This window comes from Uloborus diversus, chromosome 8 (assembly GCF_026930045.1).
Source record: "Uloborus diversus isolate 005 chromosome 8, Udiv.v.3.1, whole genome shotgun sequence".
NCBI lineage: Eukaryota > Metazoa > Arthropoda > Arachnida > Araneae > Uloboridae > Uloborus > Uloborus diversus.
This window is the reverse complement of record NC_072738.1, coordinates 126,273,133-126,284,106: the sequence shown is the minus strand read 5'-3', so window position 1 is coordinate 126,284,106 and position 10,974 is coordinate 126,273,133. Positions and strand designations below refer to the sequence as shown.

The following is a 10,974-nucleotide window of genomic DNA, read 5'->3' as shown; positions in this document are numbered from 1 at the left end:
AGTCCATTGCAACTCTAGTTTGTGCAATAGAGTGAGTTCGTACAAATCTCTCTATTGTACAAACTAAGCTTTTTTTACGCTCCCCGCATAAAATAGTATTTTAGAAGAATATTATTTTTTGCAATAGCCTTGTACTTCACACTTGACACGCCAGGGTCCCCTGTACCTACCACTAAACGTGGTTTAACCGGTTTGGATAGGGCCCTGAAGACAAAACCTTAATATCAGATTTTTTTAAACGTTGCACATCTCCAGAATCCACAAAGAAGTTTATAAAAAGCAATGAAAAATTTCCAAGAGACTAGCAAAGTGTCATTTTTGTAAGGGAGGAGAACAAAGAAAATGTCTTTTAAATCCAGCACAATATAAGAGAGGTTATACTGGCTGACAATGTAGAAATTAGGAAATTCTATAACTTGTTAAAAGGTTAAGTAAAATTTCTACTTTGCATCCTAGTCTGATTTTAAGTTAAGTTGTCATTCAGTATTCTAACGTTACCAGGGGTGCCCACAGGGGGGGGGGGGGTTATGGCGCAAGTTGCGCCATCAAAATTTTTGGGGGGGATTTTTTTTTCTTGGGGGAATATGAAATTTTTGAATTGCGGAAAGAAAAAATATTTAAACTCATTCAACAAGATATATATGCATTAATAATACTTTTTCCACGTACTCTTCAGAGACATCGCGAAGGGGGTGATGTTCACCCCCTCCCACAGTTTTTCAGAAGTGGGGTCACCAATATCATTTCAGAGATGCAAGTAACGAAGAAAAATTGAAACTCTTCGTTGTTTTAAAAGAAATAAAATAGTAATTATAAATGAACAATTGAAATAATAGTGACAAAAAGTATTTTTTTCTGTAAAATTTGAATAGAAAAGTAGTCTTAAAATACAATTTAGTAGCATCCACGATATCTTTTTACTAAGAGTATCTAAGTAAGGCCCGCGGAAATGTACGCTTCAAACATTCAAAAAAAAAAAAAAAAAAAGTATGCAGTACAGTACACTAGGCCGCAGAGTGAGTATGTCTGCCTAGTTGGAAACTGTGGGCTCGGCTTAAATTAAAGTGTTGTGCATAGAGCGGCCCTGGTCATAAAAAACTATGCTTCATGGTTCTTCAGTTTAAAATTTAAAAAAAAAAATACAAAAATAAATAGGACAGCCCTTAGTGTAGTGGTCGCGAAACATTCCCGTATGTTTTTATTATTTTTTTTATTTTTATTTTTTTTAATGACAAATATTTTCCTGAAAATCATTGCTAAGTGGAGAAAAATGTATGGGTCGTCGAAATAAATTGGAAATATTCACAGAGAGAGGGAGAGAGAAAAGAAAAAAACACTTAAATAAAAAAAAGAGATTCAAAGTATTGTAATGAATACTCACACCAAAATTTCTAAATGTTTGAATGGAAAAATCGTAAGTAAATCAAAACTTGATCAAGAGATGCAGGTGGCATATTTGCAATAACATGAAGTGGAATAGAAACCTAAGGTATCACAGAAAATTACTACATCCGTTCAAAATGTTAAAAGTCCTTTCTCTAAGGCCGTAAACACTTGTATTGCAAGAAAACAAAAATATTAGGCCGGGAAATTGAAAATTTTACTAAAGAAACTCCAAGTAAATAATCGTGTTTGGCAAATGAAAATTGGAAGAAAATATTGCCACAATATTTGTATCAATAATTAAAATTTACAATGAAGATAGGAGGAACGTAGCCAAACTAAAATCCCGGGAAAACGTTCTCAAACCCCACCCCTTTTCCCTTACTCTAAAGTCATTAAAGATGGCCTAAACCTGAGTATTTAGGACAGTAATTTCGAAAAACCATGAGAGTGCTCCCAACGTAACCTCCGAGAAACGCCCTCTCAATTAATCATTCATCATCATTCAAGGTCGAATAAATTTCGTCGTTTGGACTTTAATTTAAAAAAACTCCCTGAGGTGTCCCGAAACTGTGTTGTCCTCCAAATATTACCGTAGATCCTCAAAAATTTCATTTTTAAGGTTTCAATTCAGAAAAATTTTCGGAGGAGGCCAAACCTTCTATTCCTCTTACAGTATTGAAAATCGTCTACGACAGCGTTAATTAAATTTTAAATTTGAAAATTTGCCAAGGGAGGACTCCGAATCTCTCCACCCGTTAACATTACCAAAAATCTTCTGAAACTGCGGTTTCTATAGATCGTATTTTTTCCGAGAGAATGCCCCCCCCCCCTCTCGCCAACATCATTGAAAAATGTCTTAAACCTCGGTTTTAGTGCTTCAATTACGGAACATTTCTGGTCGCGAGCCCCTTCAAAATTCCCCCCCCCCCCACTTTTCATCGAAAGTTGGCTTAAATTTCGTTTTCGAAGCTGTAATTTCAAGTAACTGGTAGTGCACAAAATTTTTAGAAAAAAAAAAAAAACTCTACAATCACGTTTTTGAGCCTTCAAAATTTCAAAAAATTTCGGGGGAGGGTCGCCTTTGCCTTTAATATTACCATACATTGTCTAAAACTGCATTTTTCGAATTACAATTTTCAAATTTTTCCCGAGGGAGAGCCTGCGAACCCCCCTTTACGTGTGTGTCACAATCAGAAATAATTCACAATTAGGAATGCGTGCTTGAAGTTTGCATTTGGAAAAATTATAGAACGATGCCCTAGAGTCTCTTTCTCCCTTAACATCACCATTGGTCGTCTGAAACTGTGTTTTTTAGATTCCAATCTCGGAAATTCCGGGGGAGAGCCCCCGGACCCCCTCTTCTGAACATAATTAAATATAACGTATGATAGTGTTGGGAACTTAAATTTGGGAAAATAATCGGAAGAGGCTATCCTGGACATCCACTCTCCTTCTTCCCAAACTTAAAATGTAGTCTAAGCCTGCGTTTTTACATCTTCAATTTCGAAATAATGCAAGAAGGTAGCCCTCCGACACCCCCTAAATCTGATTGAATATTATCCTTGCGATTAAATTTATATTGCTAGTACTAAGGTCTAGTAATATGACTATCCCTGCTAAACCAGAAGCCATATTTTCTCTCTCTCTCTGCATATTGGAACATGCGTTTGAAACAATTAAGGGGTCACCAAAAGCTTACAAACCCCCTCCCCCCAGTTTTGTGATCTGGCGACGGCCCTGGTACTCCCTTTCCAAAATTTAATGACTGTGTCTCTTTTTTAATAAAGGGAACGTCCCAGACGGCATGGAGTTAGTGTCCATCTTAAAACTGGATCAGACGATTTGATTTTTTTTAAATTTTTTATAAATTTTCTTGAAGTAGCACAATTCTGCATGATGAATACGCGTGACAGTGATGAGAGGGAGAGAGGTCAAAAATGTTTTATTCTTTGTAATAATTCTGACCAGTGTGCTGTAGTGGTCTTTCTTTGAAGTTTACGAATAACATATTTTTTATCCCTCCAATCGACAATTAATGTATTTTCTTCATTAACTAGCTTAAGCTTACGAATAATTTTTCATTTCACTTCACTCCCATTTTTAAACTGGTTGTTTTAATTTATCATTAGAGGATTTTTATTAAAACTTTCAGTGATGTTGGTTTTCGCTGATGGAAGTGGAACAGTCTGTTCTTAAGGTGTTTATATTATTTTTCATTGCCCCTTTCCTTAACACGATCAAAGACAAGCCTGGAACTGCGTTTTTGGAGTAGCAATTTCAAAAAATTGCCGGGGGAATGGCATCGAAATTCACTTTCCACTAACATTACCAAGATCGATCAAAACTGCATTTTTAAAGCTATAAGTTCGAAAATTTAAGTGAAGCGCTCCTCTTCCTCCCCCTCCCCCACTCTCGTCAACATTATTAAAAAATCGTCTTAAATTTGGTTTTCAGGGCTTCAATGTCGGGAAAAATTCCGGATGAGCTTCCGAAAACTCTTTTCTTCACGTCACAAGGGTCGGCTACAATTGCGATTTTAGAACTTCAATTTCAGAAAATTGCTTGTCCCCCAACCATAGATAAGCGTTTTTAAAACTTTAATTTTAAATATTTTACTGGGGCGAGCCCTAGGATCTCTTCTTTCTCTAACATTACCACAGATAGTCTAACACTGCGTTTTTAGAACTACAATTTTGAAAATAAAGGAGAGCCCTCCTTAACACAACGGTAGACTAACCACAATTGTGCTTTTAAAGTTTCAATATTGAAAAATTACCGGGAAGGGGCCACCAAATCTTTTATTCCCCCTAAATCACCAGAGATCATCTAAAACTGTGGTTTTAAAACTACAATTTAAAAATTTTTCCGGGGGAGAAACCCCCGGACCCCCCTATTTAATTGACAATAAATTTCTGTTTCAAGGTTCACATTGTATACATCTCGTGATGCTTCCATCCTAAGCCAGAAAGTTGAATTCAATCTATCCGTAAGTATCCAAACGCTTCAAAAAAAAAAAAAAATGCAAATAAGGTGTAGCAAAAAACAGGGATACCCAAAGCTAGTTTACTCAAGATCCATATTGTAAAAATCGGGAAAGCAGGGTGGGTCAACAATCCAACAATATTTCAGTTCAAATGGTATTTGTTAGCGCTACCCCCCCCCCCCCCCCCGAGTAAATTTGACTGGAAATTAGACACTAAAAACTGTTTAAACACGATTCGAAAGCAAGAAAAAAAAATTTCTTGGAGGGGGGGGGGAATTTGCGCCATTGAGCTTGGGAGGGATGGGCACCCCTGAACGTTACTAGGTTTAGGTTCATGTAATTTCAGTCAACTTACGGTGAAATAGAATATAGCAGTGAGGGGGGGATACTAACCAATCCCTCCCCCATAATTTTTGATTTTAAGAAATATTTCGAATCCTAGTATGACCTTCCCCCTAGAGGAAAAAAAATCTGGTTGCAATAGCGGAATGCAGAAATAGTTATGAGTTAATCAACTTGTATTGTAGTGTATAATAACAAGTTAAATTTTTGAATAAATAAGTACAAATCTGTACTTGAGTATGCCGCACTTCTTTCCGATATTTTAATGAAGAAATACAGCTGCAACTTGTGTATCATGAAAAATTTCACGTTTTATGCAAAATACTTTTTGGAACTTAATAAATGATTGCTAACTGTGCAAATGGTCTTATTGCAGGTAGAACCCCTATAACTACACTGTTAAAAATTCATTAAGATTTTCTGGTAATTGTTACTGTAAAATGGCGGACTTAACGCATCGCTGATATTTACGGTAATTTATACCGGAGAAATAAGCGATCCCAGCGCCAATTGGTTGCTGTGGCCTACCGAGGAAACCGTAAAATTTTACAGTAACATTTGATTTTTACGGTAATAGTTACTGGCAACATGGATGCCAGTAACAATTACCGTAAATTTTCCGGAAAATTTTTAACAGTGTAGAGAGGCCGATGCATCCGCCATGTTGGAGCAAGTGTACTTATCGCACAACAGGAAAGTACAGAATAAAAGACATTCCGTTGAACACTGCAACATGTTAGCAAAGATTTCAGAGCACTTATAACGTAATGATAGTAAAACCATGAAAAATAAATCGATATAAACCTCAAACAAGCGAGCTCCATTTAAAGGCTGCCAGTCACTTCGTCGGCTATAAATTATCCATTTATTTTTCTTTTCCGCTGGAAATCTGAAGAGCTGAAATCCTTTCTTAGAGTTGTTTGCACAATTAACAGCCTAACCACCACCTATTTGCTTCAATTTAACATATGCTAAATAAATGTAAACATCAGCAGCAATGCTTTCGCTGTGAAGCACTGGTTCAAGTTTGCTCTAAAATGGCGGATACGTCGGCTCGTCCACTGTAGGGGCCTTAATTGTAGGGAGATACAGCACACCAATGAGAACCGGACCTACGGTATGTCAGGTTTACACATTAAGGGGTGAGCCCTAGGCTGGATTGATTGATGCCCAGCGAGAGAACTTTCCCGGCGCAAATGCACCATGTCCCGAACACAGCCATACGGTGCTTAGCGGTGGCTACACACTAAAAGTTGGGGTGAGGAGGAGAAATGTACATCTTATTGTAAAAAAATGGATGATGGGTGGAGGCATTTTTGCTCTTTGGGGCAAGTTTATTTTATCGCGATGATGTTTGATATTTTTTTGAGAATCGCTGATAAAAATTACGCTTAAATGAACATTTACAATTCATTTATTTACATTGAAAGTATCGCTTTCAGCATACTTTGGTGAGTTTATGCCGTCCCACAACACCTCAGTTTTAGTTCCTTACACAACATTGGAACTGCCAAGATGAATAGCTACCGAAATGCCTATTTTCGTCTCTGTACTCACATTAACGATTGAAAATGCTCAAAAATGATACATCTCTTCCCTCTCATTCAGCAATGACAAAATACACAGCTTCACCCAACCAAAGCCACCAATTCATTTTGATTACAGCTAAAAGTTTTAATAAAGGTATCCCCGCAAACTACTTCAAATATATTCAAAACACGCAAACAGAAGCGGATCTGCCCTTTCAAGCAAGAAGAATCAAATCACAAATGCATATTAAGAACAGCAACACACAAACTATTCCACAAAGCCAAGCACCACGGAAAGCAATACCAAATATTATATTTATAGATCCAGCTATGTTTACCTTTCTCCGAACAAAGCATTAATCACTTTTAAGTCGATTCGCAGTGGTACATTGTATTCATAATGGTGTTTACCCCCAGCATAAGATAATGCATCAAAATCTTCCATCTTTAGAAACATTATTTGAGCCAGCTACTCCGGTTTCTTCACTCAACAATGAATAAAGAGGGCAGAACGATAATGGGAGATTTCGATTCTGTTTTCGCTCATGATGCTCACAGAATAGACCAGGGTGCTTGTAGATTGCTTCCTGGTTTAACTCATTTCTGGAAATTTCTTTGTGTAATGAATAAAAATCCCTAATGGTACGTGGAATTCGGTCCTGCCATCAACTACAATAAAGGATCATGATTACGCAGAGAGACGTAGATCTACTTCCACTTCTTCATTTCAGTAAATGCGTATTATTGTTGCAAGAAGATTTGAAAATGGCGAGAATGCTTGAACTTGATGTGCGTGATTTCAGTGCCAGATTCTCGGGGGAAGAGAGCGAACAACGGTTATTTCGTGAAAGCTGAGAATGAAGTGAATGCAGGAACAATAGAAGGGAACTCCAATTTAATAGATGTATCAATTCTTTTACAAAACATTCTACAGAGATTCTAAACGTGCTTGATCCAGGCGAGGGTCCAGAGAAAGGGGTCACAGGAGGAATGACATTGTCCCTATAAGCGACGAAATATAGCCGAAAACTGTATTTGGGGACTTATAAGTAAAAATATTTTCGTTCAAGTTCTGAAATTGTTCTTCAACGCCTCGTTTCTGATAAGTCCCCTCGCTACCCTCAAAGGGGGAAAAAAACTAAGCTGGATCTGCCCTTAGTTTGATTCTTGTTTCATTGCATGATATTTATGACGGACATGGATTCTTCTTCAAAATAGAGCGATTAACTTTTGAAGATTTCCAGAAACAATATTTAACACTTTTTTGACTCAGTAAAGGACGTAGCTTTATTTAAAGCCCTGAATCGAAGAATTAGTCGAGACACGTCCGCCATCTTGGGGTTAAACGCCGCTTTCTTCCTATGTCTGTTACAATGAAGAAGTGTGCTTTGCTTCTTGATTGATGTTTCTTGATTGTGGAGTATGATGGAGATACTAAGGAACCACAATCAAGAAATAAAGCACACTACTTCACAATAGGAGGAAAGCATCGTTTAGCCCCAAGATGGCGGATGTGTCGCTACCTATTGTACGATTCAGGGTTTTAGCTTTATGAGATACGTTATTTACGGTGCAAATTGTTTTTATTCAAGTATTGCTTATCTTTAAAATTTAAATGTTTTGCACAGAAATCGAGTCCTTATAAACGTTATGTGTGGAAACTAAGATATAACATATTGAAGTCTTTGTAAGGTGTTTATTGCAATAATTGATAACTCAGAGCCAGAAAGACGTAAGTCATATTATGGCAATTTTACAGGAGATAGGAAAACCTTTTTTTCAGGCGAATGCAAAGGATGGGACGCGCGCTATTTAAACCTTGGTAAAAAATTGAAAAGGATTTTTTTTTAAAAAAGAATTACTTTTAGATGGTTAGACGCGGAATAGGCATCTATAAACAATGCACTAAGGAAAATCGCAATTTTTGGCTTTACGTCAGTCTGGCTCAAATACAGGAATGTGACATATTTCCCAAAATATTTTTTTCGCAATATTGAAATTCGAATTAATACTATTTATCGTAACAAACAAACAATTGCAGACAAATGATGATAATAATTTAAACTTATAGCCTAAGAGCAATTATCTGCTAAATTCTTAAAGCAGCTCATCCCCATAGGGTGATGGCATCCCCCCCCCAAAAAAAACAAGATAAAAAACCAACTCATAATTAACTCAACCCCTAAAAGCTTCAATGGTAGACTGTGCCTTGAGCCTCTTTCTCCCCGCTCATGGGCACCTCTGCTTTAAGGGCCATCATAAACTTTGACGTTCAGAATGGACAATTTGATCTGTAAAAACTTTTGAAGGGTTAAGCGCCATCATCCAAGGAACGAATGAATGCCAAATCCCACCTCCGTCGCCTTCACCTGAATGATGTTCAGTATCCAAAACAGAAGCCCCTCAGAGGTTCTTGAGTTTTGACTTGTATTATCAAAATAAAACTTTGGTTACATGTAATAACTTTTATTATGTTATTATCATCGATTTCTCCACGCACAGAAAAATGTATTTCAAAAGACGCAACAAATTCTTGTCAAGGATGTAAAAATTGCACTTCATTATCGGAATTTAAATATTAGGGTCAGTCAATAAATAACGAGACAGAGGCTATAAAAAAACAGATTTTATTCCACATTCTTCAAAAATTCTGATTGAAATTATTGAAATACTTATCCCACTGGGAAATTAGTCGCATAATTCCGCGTTCATTAAAGTCCTTTGGCTGCTGCTGGCACCAGTTACGCACGCACTCCTTTACTTCATCGTCCAAATGAAATCGTTTTCCCCGAAGTTCCTTCTTGATTTCCCCAAAGATGTGGGATCACATGGGGATAGATTTGGACTATAAAGGGTGTGGTTCAAGATTTCTCACTTAAATTTCCGTAAAAGTTCTTCTTTTGCATTGGCTGTCTGTGGTCTAGTGTTGTCGTGCAACAGGATGGCACCACGTGAAAGTTTACCGGGACCACAGACAGCCAATGAGAAAAAAAGAACTTTTACGGAAATTTAAGTGAGCAATCTTGAACCACACCCTTTATAGTCCAGATCTATCCCCATGTGATCCCACATCTTTGGGGAAATCAAGAAGGAACTTCGGGGACAACGATTTCATTTGGAAGTTGAAGTAAAGGAGTGCGTGCATAACTGGTGTCAACAGCAGTCAAAGGACTTTAATGAACACGGAATTATGCGACTAATTTCCCAGTGGGATAAGTGTTTAAACAATTTCAGTCAGAATTTTTGAAGAATGTCGTATAAAATCTGTTTTTTTATAGCCACTGTCTCGTTATTTAATGACTGATCCTCATACAATCGGAGAAAAAAAAAAGTTAACTGATTCTTATAGGGAATTTAATATCACTACAAAAACTTTCTGGCGGAACATCATTCAACTGTCTAAGATGTCACTTTTTGAGCCACAAATGAATGTCAGAAAAAGAAGAAAAAAAAGATTGAGATGAGAACAGGGTGGTGGCAGCTTACAATTGTAGCAGACTGGAGAGGTCGTGGTACCCGTTCTGGAGCGCGAGGTCTTCGGGCAGAAGACCCTCGTGGTTGGGGGCGCTGAGGGCGGCTTGGCTGCCCGGCAGGCTCAGGAAATGCGCCGACAGTTCGCTCAGTCCGAGGCGGGCCGAGAAATGCAGAAGGCGCTCGGTTGATTCACTGCCTGGAGGAATAAACAAAGAAACTATCACCACACAAGTCACTTTTTTTCCTAAAGATAGTATTGTCCGTTTTCCACGAGAAGGCACTTCGCCCCGCCTTTTCAAACGCAGAGTTCCATTTTAAGCGGGGGTGATCGGCAAACATATCCCTGCGCTTGTTAATGAGACAGCTAGACAACCTTAACTTTGGCGTGCATTTTAATGTGAAAAAAAAGTCAGTGTCCTCAACATTCTTACATTTTAAAAACTGCTGTTTTTGCGGCAAAATGCTATGATTCGAATATTCTTCCTGCCGAAAACAGCATAATAGAATCATCAGGTACCACGTGACGAAGACGGAGTCAAGTGCCTTCTCGTGGAAAACGGACAATACGTACATGTTGTGGGTATGCCAATCCGGGGCAGTGGAGACATTAGCTTTATTATTATTTTTAATACATACGATAAAAGCTTGATTTCACAAACTAAGCAGTAAGTTAGCACTCTCAGCTTCAATGAGATTACATCTGCCTCCAGCTCGGTTATTTTCTATTCCAGACTGATCCATCCATAGCAAGAACGAAACTGCAGTCTTTGGATGGGATAACTGGCCAGTCGGTATATTGCAGACTTGGCGACTTGCCGATTTGAAGTAGCATTTTGCATACTGAGAATTTTAGATAATAGGTAGAGACTACGGCTGAATTCACCCTTAACGCAACAGCAAACAAATACGACAGCTACAATCATTTGTAGCTATGAGTATCACACCAACTGCAAGTATGCTATAGAGTTATCCACTAAATCTTGATTGTCAGGATGAAATTGATTTCTGAGGAGGAAATAAAGTACAACCAAAGAGTAGATGATGGTAACATCAAGGCGCGTTAATCGAACCAGGTAGAACCGATCGCGTGCTCAGAATGTAAACAACAAACATTTTGGCCGTCACAATCGGTGTGAAACTATCAAGTATAAAAGCATCCGCTATCTAAATTTTAATGAATATACTCAGCAAAACATTTTGTTTCTGTCGTGCGATAAAACATCAATCAAAACATGTGTAGTGGTATATCTTTCCTTCTTG

The 10,974-nt window shown here is 37.8% G+C and overlaps 1 protein-coding gene across 1 annotated transcript in view; it reads right to left on the bottom strand.

Moving 5' to 3' along the window:
• Window positions 1–10,974, bottom strand: part of LOC129228586 (A-kinase anchor protein 13-like) — a gene marked incomplete at its 5' end in the record, with an annotated part of 173,203 nt that overhangs the window by 8,182 nt on the left and 154,047 nt on the right. The window contains 1 exon segment of the mRNA XM_054863269.1: window positions 9,727–9,910. Coding sequence (XP_054719244.1) covers window positions 9,727–9,910 — 184 coding nt within the window.